Below are 23,321 nucleotides of genomic sequence, written 5' to 3'. Positions count from 1 at the left end.
TGTGCAACTGTGATTGTCTTGATTTTGCAAGTAGGAGTGGCTGCCTGGCCCGGAAGGAGCAGGTAAGTGTAAATGCCATTGCCAAAAGGCAGCACCGTCAGTGAGGGGCAGGGTTTTAATATCAGCCGTTCCAGCCAGTTACAAATGAAAACCAAGCTGCTTGGGGAGGAGACCCCCATCCCTACTCCTGTGGGCTGGGTCCTGGGCTCATCTGAGAACTTCATTGTTTCAACCAGGACGAGCAGAAAGCTAAGGAAGTAGATAAGAAAACTATTTTGTGTGAGGTTTATTGCAGCGTTAATAGGTTTCCCTTCATGTTAGATATTTGACCAAACTGCATGGAGCAGAACCTTTCTAACCATATCTGTAAAATCAATCCCATGAGTGCCTGCTGTGGTCCTGCCCACCCAGGTGGGCACCCAAATCGTTAGGGAATCTTCCAGAAGGTGAAGTATATTTCTGGGGGCAAATTTTTCTTTGGGGGCTAGAATTCATGCTTATACTCCGTTATTTTTTTCTAAAGATTTATCTTATTTATTTGAAAGAGTTACACAGAGAAGTAGAGACAGAGAGGTCGGTCTTCCATCCAATGGTTCACTCCCCAATTGGCCACAACAGCTGGAACTGCACTGATCCAGAGCCAGGAGCTTCTTCCGGGTCTCCCACTCAGGTGCAGGAGCCCAAGCACCTGGGCCATCTTCTACTGCTTTCCCAGGCCATAGCAGAGAGCTGGATCAGAAGAGGAGCAGCCAGGATGCGAACTGGCGCCCATATGGGATGCCAGCACTGCAGGTCAGGGCGTTAACCTGCTGCACCACAGCGCCGTCCCCCCCCCCCCCCCGCCGCCCCATTATGGTTTAATTGCTCCCAGACCCCAGCACTAGCGGCAGCAGGAAATCAAGGTGTGAGTAGGAAGCTGTTCCCATGTATTGAACGGAAGTCAGAACAACGACATCAGGAGATGGGGCCCTCAGTGTCATCTACAGTGTGGCCCCGAGGTCAAGCCTGTCTCCCTGCCAAGGAGACACCTCCAGGCCCCGCGCGATGGGAGTGTCCCCAGGATGAAGAGGTCAAAGGCAGGGTCATCCTGCTGCTCGGTGGGACCCGCATCCTCCCGCGACCCTGGGCTCAGGAGGCCTCTGAGGCAGGGAGAGTGGCCAGCGGGTGCCTGTGGGGCTGGTGGAGGGGGGACATCAGGGAACAGGAGGAAACCTCTGCAGCCTCCAGCTGTGCTGTCCTCGGGGGGCTGGGCCCCACTCCAGGGTCTGGCTCTGCTTTAGCCCCGCGGTGCTCTCTCAGACGGGAGTTCAGCCCCCCTGGGTACCCAGTGAAGGTGGACGGCGTTCACCAGCAGCATTTCTGGAGCTCTGGGCTGTGCAGCAGCTAGACCCCAGGATAAGCGAGAGAGTCAGAGTCTACAAGGAACAAGTGCACAAATCCCTGTCACTAGGGGGCAGCCTGGGGCTCAGGACGGCAGTGGGAGCAGACGTCCCACACTGCCCCTTGGCAGCGAGATGCAGTCTGTCCCTGCACGCCCTGACTCTCGGCATGGCTTTCTGCATGAAGTTCGAGAAAAGTGGGATGCTTCGTGCAGGGATGAGGAGCAAGGGTTTTGTAATTAAATGTGAAGTCCGGGGGGAAAGCTGGCTTTGCACACACGCAGACGTGGGAGCCCAGCCCAGGGTCAGGTGCATTCTGCAACGTGGGCCACCTGGCCACTCTCCTCTGTTGAAAGCCTCGGCTGTATTCCTCTGGGCGGCGGGAGTGGGGCCTCTGACAGCACCTGCAAAAGCAAGAACGTTCTCAGGGGAAAATCACCCCTGGGAAGGCCAAGGAAAGCAATGTCTCAGGCGGGCAGGAAGTAGGAGCAGAACCCGGAAGGTGGCCACCCAGCAGCAGATGCATCTCTGCAAGCTGCTCTCTGCCTCAGTGTCTTGGCCTACGAAGCAGGAAGATTGTCCTGGCCCTGTGCTTCCTAGGGTGGGAAACTGAACAAGTGTGGAGAGTGAAAATGCTAGTGCCAGATCACTTCGGAAATAATTCAGAGGGGCCAATTTTTCGGTTTTGCTTTTGGCCTTACCTACTACACACTGTGTCCTTCCTCTGGCTGTCCTGTGTCTGTCCTCAACCCTCAAGGCTGTGCCCCTCACCTGTTCTCTCCCCATTACTCCCCACTTCAGCTTGTTCTTCGTCAAGATCAAAAGCTGTTGGCCATGTTGTCTTCTCCAAGTCGTCTGCTCAACTCCCCTTCCTGCTGCCTGGTATCCCATTGTCACTCTCAGAGGATGCACAGGGCAGAACTCAAAACAATGAAGCTACAAGAGTCATAACCCGAGAACAGTGTTGGGACAGATGGGAGATTACAGATGGAGCTCCGTTGCCGTGTGTTGGGTGAGGTGGTTTTGCCTTACTAAGAAGGCTTTGCTCAATTGTCTCTTAGGTAAAAGAGTAGAATCCCAAATAATCTGAAATTGAAGGCAGTACTGAAATAACTAATTCAAGGATATACTGAGAAAGGGATCCTGGAAGCTGGCGTTGTGGCATAGCAGGTTAAGCCGCTGCCTGCAACGTTGGTATCCCATACGGATGCTGGTTTAAGACCTGGCTGCTCCACTTCTGATCCAGTTCCCTGCTAATGCACCTGGGAAAAGCGGCAGACGCTGGTCCAAGTGCTTGGGCCTCGGGTACCCACATGGCAGACCTGGAAGAGGTTCCTCGTTCCTGACTTAGGCCTGGCCCAGCCCCAGCCGTGGCTGCCATCTGGGAGTGAACCAGTGGATGGAAGATTCTCTCTCTCTCTAACTCTAACTTTCAAATAACTCAAGCTTTTAAAAATAATAAAAGAAAAGAAAGGGATCCTGGAGTCAATTCAGACAACCACAAACTGTTGATCCTAGAAAGAGTCTTATTTGCAGGGCAGGCATTGGGTGCAGTGGCTTAAGCCACCACCTGTGTTGCCTGCAGTCCACAGTGGAGTGCTTGGGATCAAGCCCCACCTCCACTCCCAATCCAGCTTCCTGCTAATGTGCCTGTGAGGCAGCAGATGATGGCTCAACTACTTTGGTTCCTGCCACCCATGGGGAGACTCGGATAGAGCTCCGGTTCCTGGCTTCAGCGTGGCTCAGCCCTGGCTGTTGCAGGTATTTGGAGAATGAACCAGATAATGGAAGAACACTCACTCTCTCCCTCTCTGTTACTCTGCCATTCAAATAAATAATTTAAGTCAAATAAATAAGACTTTTAAAATATATGGCAGGTGTTTGGCCAAGCATTTAAGACACCACGTCCCATACCAGAAGGCCTAGGTTCATGCCTGCCACCAGATCCTGACCCCAGCCTTCCTGCTAATACAGAGCCCAGGAGGCAGCAGAAGGTGGCTCAGGGACTTGAGTCCTTGCCACCCATGTGGAAGACCAGGACATTGAGTTCCTGGCTTCTGGTTTTGATCAGGCCCAACCCCAGCCATTATGGACATTTGAAGAATAAATCAGCAGATGAGAATATACATATTCATTCTCTCTCTCTCTCTCCTTCTGCCTTTCAAGCTGCTGCTAGCAATGCCAGCCTCTGGCCCCTGCTCCTGATGTGGAAGACCTGACAGGAGCTCCAGGCTCCTGGCTTCAGTCTGGCCCAGCCCAGACCATTGCAGCCCTTTGGGGAGTGAACCAGCAGATGAAAGATCCACCCCCCTCTTGCTCTCACTCTCTATCATTCTGCCTTTCATATTTTAACTAACCCTACCAACACCTTCTTGTCCATAAAAATACATCTATAGCCAAAAAAAACTCCCAAAAACAACGATCTGAGACCATTCTTTTTCTCCTTATCTGTATTTTACTTTTTCTTTTTTATTTGAAAAGGAGAGAGAGAGAGAGAGAGAGAGAGAGAGATCTGGTTCACTCCCCAAATGGCCAAAACATCCAGGGCTGGGCCAGATTAGGGTCAGGAGCCTAGAACTCCAGCCAGGTCTCCCATGTGGGTGCAGGGGCCCAAGCACTTGTGCCATTTTCTGCTGCTTTTTCCAGGTGCATTAGCAGGGAGCTGGATTGGAAGTGGAGCAGCCAGGACTTGAACTAGCACTCATAAAGAATGGCACCAGCACTTACATAGGTTACCAGCCTTGCAGACAGTGGCTTACCCCACTGTGCCACGACACCCACTCTCGTATTTTACTTTTTCAAATGTAACCAGATGTCTAGTAGTATTACAGACAGGAAGAAGGAAACTCCAGGAAGTCTTAGAAGATGGAAGCTGTCTTGCCCCAGATTAGTTTCTTCTATCATCACTCTGTTCAAGATTCAAAATCCCAGAAAAGTTTCAAGTCTCAGGCCCCCTCCCACTGGGGAGGTGAGAAAGGGTTGGAAATGTCTTCCAAAGACTACTTAAGTATTGGGAAGGCAAAGGTTTGTGTTTGATATCCCCCACTGCTTCCAAAGTTGTACATGATGAGGGCGAGCCCAGTTCCTAAGAGGAATGAGATGCTGTTAAGAAATGGGAATGGATGGAGGTGGGCAGGCCAAAAACCAAGAAACTTCCACTGCTGAGACTTCAGGACATGAAAACCAGCTCACTGCATACAATGGCCGTCTTCTAAAATGTATTTAACCAATCGCTACTGGTAGACAACTGAAGTGGCCGAGAAGAGAACAGAGCCTGTGAGAAAAGACTTAAAAAGACTATAAGGTTCTTGGGGCTGGCAATATTTATTTATTTATTTATTTATTTATTTATTTGAGAGGGAGAGAGAGAGAGAGAGAGGGAACGCACTTCCATCTGCTGGTTCACTCCCCAGGTGGCCGCAATGGCTGGAGCTGGGCCGATCCAAAGCCAGGAGCTTCTTCCAGGTCTCCCATACGGGTGCAGGAGCCCAAGCACCTGGGCCATCTTCCACTGCTTTCCCAGGCCATAGCAGAGAGCTGGATTGGAAGTGGAGCAGCTGGAACTCGCACCAGCGCCCATATGGGATGCCAGCACTGCAGGCAGCAGCTTTACCCACTATGCCACAGCGCCGGCCACAGGACTAAGATTCTTGAGGTATGAATAGCTGTGCCACATTCTCATCAATAACCTCACTTTGAAAAGAAATCTCAGGCCAGCGTTATGGTGTAGTTGATAAGCCGCTGCCTACGATGCTGGCAGCCCATATGGGCACCAATTTGTGTTCCGGCTGCTCCACTTCCAATCCAGCTCCCTATTAATGTGCCTAGGAAAAGCAGTGGAAGAGGGCACAGGTGCTTGGGCCCCTGCACCCCATGGATGGAAGATGTCTGTCTCTCCCTCCCTTTTTCCAAAAAATAAATACTAAAAAAAAAAAAACAAAAAAAAAACAAAAAAAAAACTTACAGAGCAAGCATTTGGTGCAGTGGTAAGTCACTGCTTAGGACATCTGCATCTCCTACAAGAGTGCCTGCTTTGAGTCTAGGCCATTCCACATCCTGGGAGGAGGCAGGTGAGGGCCCCAGCTGGTGGGTCCCTGCAACCCACATAGAGACCCAGACTGAATTCCAAGTGCTTTGGCCTGGCCCAGCCTTGGCTGTTGTAGATATCTGAGGAGTGAACGAGCAGATGGAAGATCTTTCTCCATCTGTCTCTCTGCTTCCAAAATAAAATGAAAATAAATAAATTTAAAAAAGAAAACCTTGGATCTTCCCCAGTGCTAGGGTACATGATCAGTGCTCAGTAAACACAAACTCAGTGAACAAATTTTTTTTTTTTTTTTTTTTGACAGGCAGAGTTAGACAGTGAGAGAGAGACAGAGAGAAAGGTCTTCCTTCCGTTGGTTCACTCCCCAAATGGCCGCCACGGCCGGGGCTATACCGATCCAAAGCCAGGAGCCAGGTGATTCCTCCTGGTCCCCCATGTGAATGCAGGGCCCAAGCACTTGGGCCATCCTCCACTGCCCTCCCAGGCCACAGCAGAGAGCTGGACTGGAAGAGGAGAAACCGGGACTAGAACCTGGGGTGCTGGTGCCGCAGGCGGAGGATTAGGCAAGTGAGCCGCGGCGCTGGCCAATTTTCTTCCTTTTTAGAGGGCTCCCTCCCTTGTTCTCTGGGTCAGTCTGGTGGGGCAATGCCTTTGGCACTGAGAATAAGTACTCTCGTAGCACCATCTACTGGCATCAGAAAACCATTTCCCAAATCCTGACATTCAAAGTCCCATTTGAACATAAGTTATGTAGTCAAAAATAGAAGGATTTTGAACTAATGTTGATCCAAGTTGTGTTGTCTTTAATAAAGATGTTTGTCTCCAGCAAAGAAAAAATAAAAGACCCCACTCAGCTGGGAGTATTGTTCATGACCCTGAAATTCCTTCTCCCTTCAGGATTATAGTACCACAGATACCTGTTATCCATTAGACAGGGGAAGTAGCAAAGTACTGCCATTTCTGTCGTTTGTTTCCTGATTTAATGGATGGCCTACACCTCACGGTTCCTCCTGTTCGGCCTGTTTGTGAGACACATGGTGAGGCGCTGTGCGAATGAGCGTCCAGCGACAGTTCTGTGACTCTGAAGACTGTGCCCTTTGACGTTGATCCATCAGGTAGTGAGGAGCTCTGTCCATGGCCCTAACTGCTTGGACTGCTTACTAGCACCTACGGTATGATGTCTTGAGCAGTGAGCTCAGCCACAGTTCACAAGCCCCTGAAGGTGGTACCCACTGTGTTAACAGGTGTTTTATTAGAATTCAATTCCCCACCCTCCAGCAACACCCAATCTGTGGGCATCGGACCTAGCAGTTACTGTCTAGGTCCCATAGGAGGGTGCCTTGTTTTGATACTCCAGCTTTCTGCTAATGCAGACCCTGGGAGCCAGGGGTGATGACTCAAGTTTGGCTCTCTGCTACCCACGTGAGAAACCCAGTTTGAGTCCCTGGCCACTTGGCTTCAGCCTGTCCCCAACTGTTGTGGGAATCTGGGGAGTGAACCAGCAAATGAGGGCTCGCTCTCTCTGCCTCTCAAATAATCAAGGGGAAAAAAATACCAATCTAGTTAGGGGAACAAGTCAATGATATAGGATGGTGATGACTTTAAGTGCTGTTAAATTACGACATTGCACTAGACCCATAGGATAAATACCCGGAGCCATCTGCAATTGTCACAATAAGAATAGGGGTTCTGCTGGCATTGCTAACAGAAGCCAGGGATGCAGCTACACATTATGCAATGCATAGGCAGTCCCAAGAACATTTTTGGCCCAAAACGTCAATTATGCAAAGATTGGAAAACTGGCACTAGAGCCTTAGGACCCAGGATGAGCAAGGCAGGCATGGCTCCCGCCCTGCCAGTAGCATGAAGAAATAATGAAAACCGAACACGGATGCGCTGAGGGAACAAACACATCTATAATTCAAAAACGAAAACACAACACCGCCACCTGGGACCACTCTCTTACACCATGAAAAACATTCCGGGACAGCAGAGACCACACCAGAGCCCTGCTAATCTGCCCCTCCCCCAACCCCGGAATCAACATCTGCATCTTAACAGGGTCCTGGCCATGGGAACGCCTGAGCAGCGATGCTCTGGCGCCTTCCAGACGACAGACGTGAGTCGTCTCCAAGGACTTGATGTAGACCCGGAACACGAGTAGCGCACATTCCCGGCGGCGGGTGCTACACGGGGGCGAGTTCGCAGGGGGCAGTGTGGACTGCTAGTTTCAGCTCAGCCGCTCACTGTCAGACACTGTGCTAAGAGCATTGTAAGCTCCTCGGAACGCTGGGAGGTGAACGCCCCATGGCAGCCATTGCACAGGTAAGGAAACCGAGATACAGCGAGGTTAACCATCTCCCTCAAGGGTCCCGACGGAGCTGAGCGCACGGACTCGGACAGCCTTATTCTCCACCGTAAGCCGTCTACAAACAACCGCTCCCACCCAGACCAAAGCCACAGCTCCCGGAGCTCCCAGCCCATCGAAAAGGAGACCTCGCGCCTGCGCAGAGCGCCCGCCGGAAACGCCGCGTCGACGCGACAGCGGAAGCCCCAGGTGCATTGTGGGAAACGTGTTACTGTTCCCAGCTGATCCTCGGAAATGTAGTTTCAGTGAAAGCAGCTGGGTTTTGAAAATTGTGAAGGAAGCTCTGTGTAACTACTGTCAGGAATCAGGGTTGACAGGCCCTCTTCGCAGCGGTTCCCGGCTGTAAGTAGGCGCCGGCCGTGCTGGTCCTCCAGAGTGCGGGCAAGTACGCATAGACGTCTCTATGGTCAAGTAAACGTAGAGCGGCTCCTCTCGGCAACAACTGGTGCGGTGCGCATGTGCAGTAGCTGCCGCTGAAGAAAGATGGCGGAAGAAGAGTGAGTGTTGGATGTTTTGGGTTTCTGGAGCGGGGCGTTGAGTATCCGATTCCATCCACGTGTTTATGCCTCGTTGGCGCAAACTAAGGTGGACTGTAGAGCAAGGACAGTTTAAAATGTTCTAGGTTACGGAGTGTGGGGGTGATGAGTGAGGCGCTGTAGGGCTGAGACGGGAGGGGGTCGTTTTGATGTTCGGATTAGCTCCAGGGGCGAGGATTGACTTTCTGCAGCGGTGTAGACAGTGCGAGATTTCGGATCACCCACTCTTTAAGTAGTCACCCTGTATATGGGTCTACACTTGTCCCAGTCCCGTTGAGTTTCACTAGAGTCTTAATCGCTGCCAGAGTCTATGAAAGGCTTCGGTATTTTCTAAATAGATAAAAAGCCTCACTGATGTATACGAATCCAGCGACCTGGGGATTCCTGAGTTTTTAAGGCTTTGGGGAACGAGTGAACGTTACGAACCCGTTTGGAGATCGAAGGGTTCCCAGGAATTTCAGTCCTTGGGGCTTTTTTTATGGACGTGTTCCCCAAAGCCTAGGATATGGTTTTGATGGGAACAATCCACTGAGTGTTCGTTTCATACATATTATTGCTGCTAATCTCAAATTTCTGTATCAGGCAAAGAAAAAGGATTCCATTGGTTCCAGAAAATCTCCTGAAAAAGAGGAAGGCTTATCAAGCCCTCAAAGCCACACAGGCAAAGCAGGAGCTTTTGGCCAAGAGGGAGGTAATGCCGGGAAGCCGGGAAAAAGGCGTTGGGATCTGTATTTGGTGAATCTTACTCAGCACGCATTGGTCTAGACTCGCCTTGGACAAGCCCCCACCCGCCCCATTGTTTCAGATGCTAAGTGTCTGGAGATAAGTATTTAGAGAACAAGAAACAGATGGTTGTTTTGTATTTCGTGGCACTTAACATAATGTTAGGTTCCATAAATACTTGTTGGTAAACACTGGCTGAAAGCACATTAGACTATTTATTTCTCAGAAATCTTAAGGATTCGCATTTTCTCATCTTTTCTTGGATTTCTCACTTCTCCCGCATGCTAGGATATTGCAATGAATCCGTGGGAAATGAAATTAAAAGATAACATTCTTTTGGTGCAAAAAATTTTGGAAACATACATATATTGGGTCTTCAGAAAGTTCATGGAGGGGTAGGAGTATAGTCTATCAGCGTTCCACATCGGAGTGCCTGGGTTCATTCAGTTCTTGGCTCCAGATCTGAACACCAGCTTCCTGCTCGGCAGACCCTGGGAAGCAGCAGTGAGGGCTCAGGTGATGTGGGCCCTCCCACCTGGGAGTGAAGACCCGCTTGAATTCCTAGCTCCTCTTGGCTGCTGTCTGCCAGGCACCTGGGGAGTTAACCAGCAGTTTGAGATTGGCTCACTCTCTCTCCCTCTGCCTCTCAAAAAAAATTCATAGGAATATGTACCTTATGTAAAAACTAAGCATCAACTTCAAAATTTTGGGCACCATAAGAAAGAAATCTTAACTCCATTAAATACCCTCATAAGAATAGAGGAGGCTTGTTTGCTTGTCCTTGTGGAACACAGGGAGAAATACACTCTGTCAGTATCAGGAATGACAGCTGTAGGCAGAACATGCTGAAGACGACCGTCTGTCTTCTCTGACAGAGGAAAAGAAAAGAATTCAGGTTTAAGCGACTGGAGTCCTTCGTGCACGATTCCTGGCGGCAGCGACGGGATGCAGTCCGGCTCCGACGACTGAAAGTGAAACCTCGTGCCTTGGAAATGCCAGACAAGCATTCCTTGGCCTTTGTTGTACGGCTCCAAAGGTAGGGAACTGGTTGAGTTTTGGATTCCTTGAGGCTAGGGCAAACTTAATCCAGCGTTAGGCCCCTGTCTGGGAAGATACAGAGATGCTAGACCCCAAGCCCCTAAGGCAAATCGTGCCTGGAATTTAGAGTTGAGCACAGTGCAGAGTTTCTGTCTGCAGGGTTCAAGTAAGTGCCCTCAACGGGAAGGGCAGGGTAGTGGAGGCGGGGTGTTTGAGGATGCCCTCACTAAGGCAGGAACTTGAACCTGGACCTGAAGCACATGAGGTTTACCAGGCACATGTGCAGAAGTTGGGGGGGTGGGGGCGGTGAGCCCTCCTTGTAGGAACTGAAACAGTGGAGTGGATAGAGCGTAATCAGCACTGGGGGGCACTTTCCACACTTGCTGGTACCGTCTAGCCGCACGTCCAGCTCTGCCACCTGCTGTGAAATATGTGGGTCTGAATATCTGACCCCGTCCTCTTCACCCCACTTATCACTGCTTATGAGCCCTTTCTCACTGGATTCCCCTGCTGTCCCACTCAGATCTGTGCTAGCCACCGCCCTCGGTGACTGTCGGGAAATCTGACTGTGTCTTTGACTTAAAACCTTGAGTAGCTTCCACTGTGTGTAGAAACAAGTCCAGCTTCCTTAGCCAGTCATGGGTAATCCTACATACCTTCTACCCCACAAATTCAGGGATTCCCCTCTACGTTCCCATAGCACCCCAGACATTGCTGCACATCACAGGTAAGTGATGTGTTTACTGAGAGTGTCTCCTGAAACTGAGCTTTTACTATCATTTTTTAAGATGTGTTTTATTTATGTGAAAGGCACGGTTAGATCTTTTTGAAAAAAAAAAAAAATTATTTATTTGAGAGGTAGAGTTACAGACAGTGAGAAGGAGAGACAGAAAGGTCTTCCTTCCACTGGTTCACTCCCCAAACAGTCACAATGACCAGAGCTGAGCTGATCTGAAATCAGGAGCTTCTTCCGGGTGCAGGGGTCCAAGTGCCTGGACCATCTTCTGTTGCTTTCCTGGGCTGTAGCAGAGCTGGATCAGAAGAGGGCAGCCAGGACCCATGTAGGATGCCGACGCTGCAGACGGCGGCTTTACCCACTATGCCACAGTGCTGACCCGAGGCATAGTCAGATCTTTGATTCACTGGTTCACTCCCCAGATGGCCACAATGGCTCAGGCTGGGCAAGGCTGAAGCCAGGAGCCTGAAACTCTCTTTGGGTCTCTGTTGTGGGTGACAGGGGTCCAAGCACTTGGGCCATCTTCTGCTCTTTCCCAGGCGCATTAGCAGGGAGCTGGATCGGAATCTGGCTTGTCACAGGTGACAGTTTAACCTGCCACACCACAACGTTGCCCAAAGTGAGGTTTTCAAGATGTGGTCTGTGTCTTTCTGTGTGGATGCCCAGGGCAGTAGCCCACATTGCCGAGTACTTGTGGAACTGACCTGAGACAGAGCCTGACTGTTGCCGTTCACTTCAGGATTAACGGGGTGAGTTCACTGGTGGAGAGGACCATTGCAAGACTTCGCCTGAAGAAACTGTTCAGTGGCGTCTTTGTCCAGGTCACCCCCCAAAACCTAAAACTGCTGCGGATAGTGGAACCTTACGTGACCTGGGGGTGAGTAGGATTTCCATGTGAATTCACATCAGCTCGCAGGCGAGTGTGTTAAGTGCTCAGGGTTTCCTCCTCCAGGCTCATTCTGCTGTGACCACAGTCATCAGAAATCCAGAACCCTGGGACATGGGAGGGGTCAGCCATGCGGACAATGGTTTGCAGCAGCAGAGCTGGGCTTGTTTGCTGGCAGGCAGAGGCTCAGGTGGGTGAAGGAGGTTAGTTCTTAACTTCCGGAAGCTGAGCTGGGGCAGTGCTTGTGTGACAGCACTGCTCCTCAAGCACTAGACGCAGCAGAGGCACGGGTTTCATTTCCAGCTCCTCCACACCCTAGCAGACATCACCTGAGGCCGGAGTCGCAGACTTTCAGCCGGGTCGTAGTCTCTGTTCTTGCATGCTTGTTTTTTCCCAGAGAAATTTTTTTGCTCGGTGAGTATTTGTATCCAAAAATTTAATTACATAGTCAGGGCCACTCTAGTTTTTTAATCTCCTCCTTCCTGGATTCCCAAGCTCCTCGGCTGGAATGGAGTGGGGGAGAACTTCCCAAACCTTTCCCCTCGGCCAGGCTGCAGGACTAAGTGACCTGTGTGCTACACGGAGCCCGCTGAATGTAATGTGACCGTGGTACTGCAGTGGCTAAGGCTCTACTTTATTCTGCCTTCCATAGATTTCCAAATCTGAAGTCTGTCCGGGAACTCATCCTGAAACGTGGGCAAGCAAGGGTCAACGATAAGAGCATCCCTCTGACAGACAACACCGTGATTGAGGAGCACCTGGGTAAGTGCTGTGGTTAGGGGTCAGTTAAGGCAGAAAGCGGGCGTCTTGATGTTGGACCCACGGTCTGTCTTTGGGGTCCCAGGAACCTGCCATAGCGCCCAGCTCTGCATCTAGAGCTGTTATGCTAGACCAATGTCGAATAAAGGAATTTGTGCCCTTGCATTTCTTAGGGAGATTTGGTGTCATCTGCTTGGAAGACCTCATTCATGAAATTGCCTTCCCGGGGAAGTATTTCCAGAATATTGCGAGGTTCCTGCGCCCTTTCCAGCTGTCAGTGGCCCGTCATGCTAGCAAGAACAGAGTGGGCTTCCTCAAGGAGATGGGCTCACCTGGCTATCGGGGTGAACGCATCAATCAGCTCATCCGCCAGCTGAACTAGACCCAGGTGAGGCAGGGCACGGCTGCCCTTGGCGGACTTGTGATGAACCATTCCTTGCCGTGGAATAGTTGTTTTGTTTTTGTTTTTTACAGGTAGAGTGGACAGTGAGAAAAAGAGACAGAGAGCAAGGTCTTCCTTTGCCGTTGGTTCACCCTCCAATGGCCACCACGGCCGGCGCACTGCAGCCGGTGCACCGCGCTGACCCGATGGCAGGAGCCAGGTGCTTTTCCTGGTCTCCCATGGGGTGCAGGGCCCAAGCACTTGGGCCATCCTCCACTACACTCCCTGGCCACAGCAGAGAGCTGGCCTGAAAGAGGGGCAACCAGGACAGAATCCGGTGCCCCGACCAGGACTAGAACCCGGTGTGCTGGCACCGCAAGGCGGAGGATTAACCTATTGAGCCACAGCGCCAGCTGGAATAGTTGTTTTTGCATTTACTCTTTGAGAGTATTTCAGAGTAGCCTTGACTCTGGAGGGGAAGAGGAGGCTGGTCTCATGGATGGAGACCTGCTTGGAACAGTGACTGCCCAATCAGATCATGAGGCTGTGCTTATCCTAAGAGTTACAGGCTAAAAAATGTTCACTAACATGGAACCTTCTATATTGCTTTGGTCATTTAGCCGGAAATGGAGAAGAAATATTATTTTAAAAACTAGGGCCAGTATTGTGGCATAGCAGGTTAAGCCTCCACCTGCAGTGCTGGCACCCCATATGGGTGCCAGTTTGGAGTCCCAGCTGCTCCACTTCCAATCCAGCTCCCTGCTAATGTGCCTGGGAAAGCCTGGGAACATGGCCCAAGTGCTTGGGCCCCTGCACCCGCATGGGAGACCTGGATGAAGTTCTTGGCTCCTGGCTTTGGCCTGACCCAGTGCTGGCTGTTATAGCTATCTGGGGAGTGAACCAGCAGATGGAAGATCTCTGTCTCTTCTCTAACTTTTCCTCTCAAATAAATAAAATCTTTAAAAAGTAATAATTTTTTAAGAAAAAAATAAAAAACTAACTTCAGGGCAGATGTTTAGCCTAACCATTAAGACCCCTGCATCCCACATCTAGGTCTCCATACCTGGCTCTGGCTCCCGACTCCAGCTCTCTGCTGATAACAGAGCCTGTGGGGCAGCAGGTGATGGCTCAAGTACTTGGGTTCCTACCACTCAGTGTGGGAGACCTGGATAGCGTTCTCAGCTCCTGGTTTTGGCTGGCCAAGCCCTGGCTGTTGACATTTGGGGCATGAATTAGCAGATTGGAGTTCTCTATGAATCTCTAATAAATTGATTTTCAAAAATAATTTCCGCCGGCGCCGCGGCTCACTAGGCTAATCCTCCGCCTAGTGGCGCCGGCACACCAGGTTCTAGTCCCGGTCGGGGCGCCGGATTCTGTCCCGGTTGCCCCTCTTCCAGGCCAGCTCTCTGCTGTGGCCAAGGGAGTGCAGTGGAGGATGGCCCAGGTGCTTGGGCCCTGCACCCCATGGGAGACCAGGAAAAGCACCTGGCTCCTGGCTCCTGCCATCGGATCAGCGCGGTGCGCCGGCCGCAGCGCGCCAGCCGTGGCGGCCATTGGAGGGTGAACCAACGGCAAAGGAAGACCTTTCTCTCTGTCTCTCTCTCTCACTGTCCACTCTGCCTGTCAAAAAAAAAAATAATAATAATTTCCAAAAAGTTGAAGAAATCTGAACTCTCTGAAATTGTTTTTTATGCTGCTGTTACTCTCGTAATACTACAGTTGTGTTTTTCTTCCTCAGGATATCTGGAAAGATTTTTTTTGGAATTATTATCAAGTATCTTCAGAGAAGATTTTCTTCCTTATCCCCGGAAATTGGAAAGGACAGATCAAGGGAAAGATAGTTGTGATCATGGCAGGCACCTCATCCCTACCCCGTTCCAAGGAGAGGTTCCACTGTCTTCCATCTTGGGTGCTGCCTCCTCTGGACTCAGCACCGACCATTGAAGAAGGAGTCTTCCTTTGTCACAGCTTCTGTCCTGGCATTTGATTTTGGTGAATGACTGGCCGGAGCATCTGTCAAGATTTCCCAGGACTTGGGGGCTGCCAGGGCCTTGTTTTGAAGAGACTTGAAATACAGTTAGGAAGCAGAGCACCAAAACAGTGCTGTGTCTGCTGTGGATCCATGTTCCAGCTGCTCAGTGACGACTGCAGGCACTCTCACTTGGCTGGCTTCTCAATGTGTCTGATGGCTTTTCTGTTCTAGCTTGGAGCTGCCGTACTCCTTTTCTTAGCTCAGAATTTTTCAAAGGAAGGATCCCTTCACCGGGCAAACACATACCCAAAATTTTACTTGGAATTTCAGGGAGCTCATAGAACCCCTCTCAGGCAGCTGAGCCCCCGGGGCGAAGAAGTCCGGCTCTTAAGGAGGGTTGGTCTCCCAGGCCTTCATCTTGCTAATCTCTGGTTCCGTATCCTACAGAATACCAGAGTTGACCAAGGTGGCTTTTCCCCATCAAGCCAGTTGGGTGTTTTCCGCTAGCACACTGGCAGCTCTTGTGGCTTCTTGTGCCATCTGTAAGTCTGGAAATGCCCACCCTTTCCCGCTCTGGCTTGGGGGTTGAATTTCCTGGTTTCCCTGATGATTAAGCATCAGATCAGGAAGTGGCGAACCATTTTCTCAGTTTGGTTTGAGTGAAATTAGCACTGGCTTTTTAAGGCCCCAAATAAACAGCTTAGTTGGACCTTTTCCTTTCATATTCTAGACCCCAGAAGTCTTGCTCTTTATCCTGTTGATGACATAATAGGCCAGCAACAAGAGTTATGGGGAAATTAATCCTGGGGAGGGAGGGGTCAGTCAGTCAGTACATCTTTGTCTTTCATCAGCGGTCCAGCCCTAAATTGCCTCAGCTTGTGATCTAAGCAGTTGGTGAGGATGTGCCAGGCCTAAGTTAAACAGGAAAACCTGCTTTAGGGCTGTGTTCCTGGGTCCCTTCAAATCAACTTTGCTTTAATTTTGGCTCATGGAGCCCTTAAACATAGCTGTGAAATGAGTTAGCAGTAAAACAATGCATTAAAACATGCCAGGTTGTGAGGTAATTAATTAGGATGGTTGGCTCCAGAGTTCACCTGGCAGAAGATGTCACTCTTATACTGTAAAACATTGTGAAATCGGATTACTTTAAAATGATGTATTACCAAGTCATGGAAAAACAGTCGTGAGTCTGAAAACACAGGCCTTGTACCTCAGACCTGTCATACTAAATACGAGGACAGGCTGGGGTTGTGGCACAGTGGGTTAAGGTGGCTGCTTGCAATGTGGACATCCCATGTAAGGGCACCAGTCGGATCCAGCCTGCTCCACTTCTGATCTGGCTCCCTGCCACCCCTGAGAGAGACCTGGATGGAGAGTGCTGGGCTGCTGGCTTTCGCCTGGCCCAGCCCAGCTGTTGCAGCCATTTAGGAAACAAACCAATGGGTGGAAGACCTCTCTCTCTCCCCCTCTGAAAAATATTTTTTAAAAAAATAAATATGGGAACAATGTCTCTGCTCTTCTGCACAATGAAGCTGATACCCTCTAGCCAGTCTGGTTATTGAATTATGCCAAATAGAAGTAAGTGTATAGTTCTTCGTGAATAAAAAGTTTTCATAAGAATCGTGCTGTTCTTAATGTACCACGACACAGTTTCCTGGACAAATGGGACTAGATTTATTGCTAGGAAAAGCTAGCCTATGACACAGTCCATGAGGGGGTGTTAGTATGTATTGTTTGCAGTAGTCAACCTACACATCGGGTGTCTTGTAGGCTTTGTAGACGGACAATCCAGTTTAAGGAGCAAGAGTAGATGCAGTGGCATCACAAGACAGCGATGGGAATTTACTCTAATTCTCGAGCCCCTTGTCTGATCACCTGGCTCCAAGACCCCAAGTCAACCAAAGTTAGCTTTTTAAAGATGGTTTGGAATTTCAGTGTCTTTGAACACATTCTGAAAAGGTTAAAAAAAAAAAAACTTTTATTGACTATCTGGAAAGTAGCCATCTAAGATGCAGATGCCACGTGGCTCCTAGCTTTCCATTACTACCAGAATAAACGGACCCCCGAGTAAAGCACTTCCGATCCCCCACATAACCCCTCCCTGTGGATTGGCCTGGGCAGGGTGTTTGAAATGAAAACGCACCGCGGGCAGTAAAGTATAAGCTTTGCTTCAGTTGCATGTAAAGAATCGAAAAAGGATTTTTTTTCTTAACGGATGGTTACGGTTCAGAAATACAAATACAGCACATCCTGATGATGCTTCCAGGATCAACTCCAGCTGAGAGGCCACGGCTGGTTATCCAGGGTCGCGAGTTCCTGCAGGACGCCGCCACGCGCCCCAGGTCTCAGCGGCAAAGTCCCTCGAACCTCAGGAACCACAGTACTCATTTCCGAAGGTGCCGCTGCTGCCTCGGCGGGGCCGGTCCTCTAGCCAAGAGTGGCCGGGGCCTGGGGCCCCGGGCCGAGGGCGGACGCGCGCGGCGGGTCAGTCGGGCCCGCGGCCTCCCAGGGCTTGGGCTTCCGCGGGAGCACGGACGCCGTGGGCTCGCCATGGGTCGCCGTAATGTGCAGTTTCTCCAGGCCCGGGACCTCCTGGCCCTGCTGAACCACCTGCAAGAGCTGCGCCAGGGTCATCGAGGTCGGGGCTGACCCAGCGGGTGCAGAGCCTCCGCCGGAGGAGCTCAGACTGGGAAGGCCCTCCATGTTGGGCCGCGAAGCATGACGGGAAGGCCGAGAAGCAAACACTTCCGGTGATGTGGGCGCAACCATCGTGAGAAGAGATGAAGGGAGGTCGTAGACCATACCAAGCCCAGACGGGGAAGCACTTGACTGGCCGGCTGCGCGCAGAAACGCCGCAGAGGCAGACACGGCGGGGCCCAGCCCAGAGTTCCCAACGTGGAAGGTGCCTGCCTCAGAACAAAAAGGCATAGACTGCCAAGCTGTGAAGGGCAGGACAGAGCGGAACATGCGTGCAGGCGTGCCGCCGCGGGTAGCACGCATACCTGCTTTCGTGCCACGTCCTGCCGTTCCCCGTTCCTGGTGCTCCCGAAGGCGAGGGCGGGCGGCGAAGGCCGGCTGCTGGGCCGGTCCATGCCAATAATCTTAAGGTTTCTCTCTTTGAAAGCGAGCCTGACCCTTTGACCACCACCTTAACCAAATAATCAAGCTTGATTATTATTAGAAGGACGAACTAGCTTCATTTGTCTCCTGCTGTGATGCTTAAGAAGCATACAACTCTAGTAATCCTCTCAAGAAACGTGGGGCCAGCACTGTGGTGTAGCGGGTTAACGCCCTGGCCTGCAGTGCTAGCATCCCACGTGGGTGCTGGTTCGAGTCCCGGCTGCTCCACTTCCGATCCAGCTCTCTGCTGTGGCCTGGGGAAGCAGTAGAAAATAGCCCAAGTCCTTGGGCCCCTGCACCCACGTGGGAGACCCAGAAGAAGCTCCTGGCTTCGGATCAGCTCAGCTCTGGCTATTGTGGTCATTTTGGGGGGTGAACCAGTGGAATGGAAGACCTCTCTCTCTGACTCTACCTCTCTCTGCAACTCTGTCTTTCAAATAAATAAAATAAATCTTTTTTTTTTTAAATGCAGACATTTAATGTAATGAATGCAAGACACCTACAGTCCATATGGGAGTGCCTGGGTTCCATTTCCAGCTTCAGCTTCCTGCTAATGCAAGCCCTGGGGGGCAGCAGGTGCTGACTCAAGGACTTGTGCCACCCATGTGGGAGACCTGGGTTGTGTTTCCATCTCCCATTCCAACCCAATCTCAGCCCCTGTGGGCATTTGGGGAATGAACCACGGGACGGACACTCTCGCTCTGTCTCCCTTCCTGTCTCTCTGCCTCTCGAATAAATAAAATGGTAAAGTCAGTGCTGCTGTGCTGCATCAGGTGGCCATGTGGTGGAGCAGACGGGGGCTCGGAGCCACGCAAGAGCAGAGAGAGCAGACTTAACCCCAGCCCGTGGTTTCATCATGCACGCCTGAGTGATGAGACCCTAATCAAAACTCAGGAGACAAAGCCCAGTAGAGCTTCCTGGTTGTGGCCCATGTTGAGTGGCTGGAGGGTGACCCAGTGACACAGCCCGAGTCCACAGGCAGAGGCCATGGCAGCTTGGCACCCAGAACTCCCCCCGCCCCCATACCTCACCCGATGTGGCTCTGCGCTTTGCTGGTCGTGCCGCTTTGACGTGCTGTCATCTCAACAACAGCACTTGCCTGCGTGCTCTTAGTTGTCCAGGTGAATTATCAAATGTGAATGCGTAATGGGAATCTCCCCCAACTTTGTCGCCCATCAGTGGGAAGTAGGGGCGGTGTGGAGACCCCGCAGCTTGCAACTGACATCGGAAGTGAAAGCAGTCTTGTTGGGGGCTGTGCCCTTCATCGGGCAGGCGTTTGTCCCGACTGGGTGGGGGGCACCCAGAGTAATGAAGGGAGGAAGGAGCTGTGCTGCCCTCTATGGCCTGGCTCAGTCCCCCGGGTCGTCTACAGTTCTTGCTCTAATGATTTCCTCCCGACTCCCAGCTTCACTTGCTTTCTGATGTCCCTGGCCCAAGTTCCACATCCAGCATCCTCACCGGGGGCTCTGGCTTTTGGCTCCACCATTGCTTTCTTTCCTGCCAGCCAAAGAAGATGGAAGCCTCTGCGTGAAGTCAGAGCCTCCTGGGGCGTCCTCCCAGGCACAACAAGGACGAGCAAGCTCAGAATCAGGGTGTGGCGTGCTGTGCACATGTTTGCGAGGAGGAGTCGCTGCAGGGTCATCATTCTCCTCTCTCACAGTGTCACTCTGTCCCCAGCACAAGCCTGTAAGATGGGTAGGACGAGCCTTCGAGTTAGGGACGGCCAAGAGGCCCCTCAGACAACCCCGGAGTCTAACCCCTCCATGCACCACAGCTGAGCCCGCGGAGGGAGTAGCAGAGCCGGGACTGAAACTGAGGCCTGCTGACTCCTGACTCAGTGCTCTGTCCCTAGGCTAGCTGCCTTCCTCTTGTGCCCTCGCTGTGCATGCAGAAGGTGGGGAGGAAGGAGTAGGAATGAGCCCACAGACAGAGGCAAAGACGGTTCTCACCCAGACACATCCAGAGCCTCTGCCAGAGTCAGCCAGCTGCTGTGAGGTTATTCCTATAACAGGTGGCCAGGGTGGGTATCAACCCCGAATCCTGGAGATGGGCTGCAGGTACCCCGAGCTCATTTATAACTCATACATCTTCCATCCATGATTTAACTTAAAAAACATTCTATCTCAGGACTGGCATTGTGGCATAGCAGGTTAAGCCACTGCCTGTGACACTGGCATCCCACAGGGACACTGGTTTGAGTCCTGGCTGCTCCACTTCCAAATCCAGCTCCCTGCTAATGTCCTGGGAAAAGCAGCAGAGGTGGCCCAAGTCCCTGGGCCCCTGCCACCCACACAGGAAACCTAGATGGAGTTTGGCTGTTTGGGGGGGTCTTTTAAAAAATGGATTTGTTTTATTTATTTAAAAGGCAGAGTGACAGAGAGAGAGAGAACTTCCACCTGCTGTATCTCTCCCCAAATGGCCACAATAGCCGGGACTTGGCCAGGCTGAAGCCAGGAGCTTCTTCCAGATCTCCCATGTGGATGCAGGGGCCCAAACACTTGGGCCACCCTCTGCTGCTTTCCCAACCCATTAGCAGGGAGTTCGAACAGGCGCCCATATAAAATACCGGCATTGCAGGCAGTGGCTTTACCTGCTACATCCCAGCGCCAGCCCCTCCAAAATAAATCTTTTTAAAAAAAATGTTAACTAAAGGCCTGGCTGCTTGGTTTGAATGCCTCCCCACAAGGCTCATGGGTTGGAAACTTGCTACCAGTGCAGCTGTGCTGAGAAGAGGTGACTGGCTCCTGGGGTCTCAGCTCCCGTGAGTGGATCTACATTGTCATCCTGGGAGTGAGTTTGCTATGCAAGAGTGAGTTTATTATCAAATGAGTTCGGTTCTCTCTCACTGTCTCTCACTGTCTCCCAGACAGTGCCACCAGGTTCCGACCCAGCCTCAGCAGATGCCGGCGCCTCGGTTTTGGTCTTCCCGGTCCCCAGAACTGTGAGCGAATCAAGTTTCTTTATAAGTTACCCAGGCTCTGGTGTTGTTATAGCAGCACAAATTAAACCAAGACAATAACGGACTCAGTCTATTCTTTTTTTTTTTTTTGACAGGCAGAGTGGACAGTGAGAGAGAGACAGGTCTTCCTTCTGTTGGTTCACCCCAAAAATGGCTGCTACAGCCGGCACGCTGTGCCCATTCGAAGCCAGGAGCCAGGTGCTTCCTCCTGGTCTCCCATGGGGTGCAGGGCCCAAGTACTTGGGCCATCCTCCACTGCACTCCCTGGCCACAGCAGAGAGCTGGTCTGGAAGAGGGGCAACTGGGACAGAATCCGGCACCCAACCGGGACTAGAACCCGGTGTGCCGGCGCCGCAGGTGGAGGATTAGCCTAGTGAGCCGCGGTGCCAGCCACTCTGCCTTTCAAATAAACAAATAAATCTTAGAAGGAGGAGAAGGTGAAGGAAGGAAGGAGAAGGGGCAGCCAGGACTCAAACTGGCGATGCCATAGGGGATCCCAGCCCTGCAGGTGGCAGCTTCACCCACTGTGCCACGACACCAGTCCCTGAGGTCCCTTCTGAGTGTACAGGGCTGGCCCGAGCCCGGCTCTGGAACCAGACTGAGCACAGGTCCTAATCCTCCCTCTGGCCTTTGGAGCAAAGCGCTTCACTGTCTCCGCTGCAGGCTTCCTGTCGGGGGAGTGAGGGGTGCGCATGCCAGCACCCCAGGACTGCCCGAGAGATGAACTGTGGTAACGAAGGGTGCTCAGCCAAGCTGGGCCTGCAGAGCCTTCTCAGGCCCTGTCTCCGCCCCCTCCACCCTGCCTCTGGGGATGCGAGTCCCAAGATGCCTCTGGGCCCCCTCCCCTCCGGCTTCTAGGTTTGGCCAGCGGAGTTGGGGAGGGGACGCAGAGAGAGAGAGAGAGGGCAGGGGGAGCCCTGCTCACTGTCTTCCTTTCAGCAGCAGCATGGGTGGCAGCTCTGGCTTTGGAGCCTGAGCCCGGCGCCTCTGCTCACGGCCTCGGGCTTGTGACTGGTGCCGGCCACTGCGCTGCCGCTGGGACTTCCCCTTCACCCTGCCCTCGCCTCTGTGGAGAGACACTTCTTAAAAAAATTTATTTATTTGAAAGTCAGTTACAGAGAGAGAGAGAATCTTCTGTCTGCTCATTCACTCCCCAGGTGGCTGCAACAGCCAGCACTGGGCCAGGCTGAAGCCAGGAGCTGGAACCTTCATCCGGGTCTCCCAGGTGGGTGGCAGGTACCCAAGTGCTTTTCCCACGCACATTAGCAGGGACTTGGATGGAAAATGCAGCAGCTGGAACTCTAACTGGTGCCCCCATGGCAGCAGCTTAACCCATCACACCACGACACCAGCCCTTAAATAGACTCTATTTTTTTTTTTGTTTGTTTGACAGGCAGAGTGGACAGTGAGAGAGAGAGAGAGAGAAAGGTCTTCCTTTGCCGTTGGTTCACCCTCCAATGGCCGCCACGGCTGGCGCGCTGCGGCCGGCGCACCGCGCTGATCCGATGGCAGGAGCCAGGAGCCAGGTGCTTTTCCTGGTCTCCCATGGGGTGCAGGGCCCAAGCACCTGGGCCATCCTCCACTGCACTCCCTGGCCACAGCAGAGGGCTGGCCTGGAAGAGGGGCAACCGGGACAGAATCCAGCGCCCCGACCGGGACTAGAACCCGGTGTGCCGGCGCCGCTAGGTGGAGGATTAGCCTAGTGAGCCGCGGCGCCGGCCAAATAGACTCTATTAAATTCTGCTCAAATTACCCAACTATCAGTAGGTCATCTGCTCCCTGCGCCTGCTCACCAGCATGGGAGCTGACTCTCAGAGCAGCCCGCACAGGGTACGAGGATTGAGCTGGTCCGAAATTCAAGGAGTGCAGGGGTGGCCTCCTCCCGGAAGAGGAGAGGCATCTGGGTAGCCCCATGTGGCCATGTCCTCATTGTGTTTCTTTGGGGGACGGGAGAAGTACACTGTGGTTGCTCGATGCGGTGGCTTCTGCAGGAACCTGCTGGGGGGAATGAGGACCCCAGCATGTGGCCGGGAAAGTGAGTGAGCGGCTCAGAAGCAGCCCTCACCCCTGCAGGCCCAGTGCACGCCGCTGACCATGCCGTGGTGGAGGTTGCCAAGTTTCAGTGCTAGCTAAATGCTCCTCCCTGCTGAGGTCTCTCCTGCTAAGGTAACGAATGGCATTGGTCCATGCCAAAGCTCGCACAGAGACATCTGGGAGACTTGAACCCCACCTTCCCCCGGAAATTCTCTCGACTGTGGGCATACCCTCCTCTCACATCACTCCCCCTCCCGGGACATCAGCTACGGAACCCTCCCCACCCCCACCCATCCTGGACTCCAGGATGGAGCAGCACAAGGCCCACGCGGAGAGGATGCCCAGACCTTGCCCGTCAGCCTTGGCAGGTGTGCTGGGAGCATG

General features: G+C 52.2%; 2 protein-coding genes and 1 long non-coding RNA gene across 4 annotated transcripts; 2 read left to right on the top strand and 1 right to left on the bottom strand.

Annotated features, from left to right (window-relative positions):
* Positions 1-7,557: 7,557 nt before the first annotated feature.
* On the top strand, positions 7,558-7,954 carry LOC149126651 (uncharacterized). Its single transcript, XR_016234604.1, has 2 exons — positions 7,558-7,696; positions 7,793-7,954. It is a non-coding gene; the product is annotated as an uncharacterized LOC149126651 (long non-coding RNA).
* A 290-nt stretch (positions 7,955-8,244) lies between these two features.
* Positions 8,245-16,444, top strand: RPL7L1 (ribosomal protein L7 like 1). 2 transcript variants are annotated; one of them, XM_051855713.3, is made up of 7 exons: positions 8,245-8,289; positions 8,911-9,019; positions 9,927-10,087; positions 11,565-11,702; positions 12,364-12,473; positions 12,644-12,858; positions 14,591-16,444. In XM_051855713.3, exons 1-6 carry the CDS (start codon positions 8,276-8,278, stop codon positions 12,850-12,852), a joined length of 741 nt encoding a protein of 246 aa, XP_051711673.1. In that variant the 5' UTR covers positions 8,245-8,275; the 3' UTR covers positions 12,853-12,858; positions 14,591-16,444. The 2 variants fall into 2 exon arrangements, with proteins under 2 accessions (XP_051711673.1, XP_089190070.1); XM_089333944.1 differs by having other exon boundaries at positions 8,262-8,377.
* Positions 16,445-16,971: 527 nt separating this feature from the next.
* PEX39 (peroxisomal biogenesis factor 39) lies at positions 16,972-17,976 on the bottom strand. The gene has a single exon (XM_051855718.3). It carries the CDS (start codon positions 17,822-17,824, stop codon positions 17,252-17,254), a length of 573 nt encoding a protein of 190 aa, XP_051711678.2. The 5' UTR covers positions 17,825-17,976; the 3' UTR covers positions 16,972-17,251.
* Between the last annotated feature and the right edge of the window lie 5,345 nt (positions 17,977-23,321).

This window comes from Oryctolagus cuniculus, chromosome 5 (assembly GCF_051225735.1).
Source record: "Oryctolagus cuniculus isolate XC-2025 breed Fujian yellow rabbit chromosome 5, ASM5122573v1, whole genome shotgun sequence".
Lineage (NCBI taxonomy): Eukaryota > Metazoa > Chordata > Mammalia > Lagomorpha > Leporidae > Oryctolagus > Oryctolagus cuniculus.
This window is presented reverse-complemented; position numbering and strand designations above follow the sequence as displayed.

What these genes read in the sequence shown, in the direction of transcription:
- PEX39 (XM_051855718.3), bottom strand. Translation starts at nt 17,824, where the DNA reads ATGCGTGCTACCCGCGGCGGCACGCCTGCACGCATGTTCCGCTCTGTC.
- RPL7L1 (XM_089333944.1), top strand. Translation starts at nt 8,355, where the DNA reads ATGCCTCGTTGGCGCAAACTAAG. An exon ending in CCTCGTTGGCGCAAACTAAG is followed by an intron (nt 8,378 to 8,910) that starts GTGGACTGTAGA and finishes TTTCTGTATCAG; the next exon opens with GCAAAGAAAAAGGATTCCAT. An exon ending in AGCTTTTGGCCAAGAGGGAG is followed by an intron (nt 9,020 to 9,926) that starts GTAATGCCGGGA and finishes CTTCTCTGACAG; the next exon opens with AGGAAAAGAAAAGAATTCAG.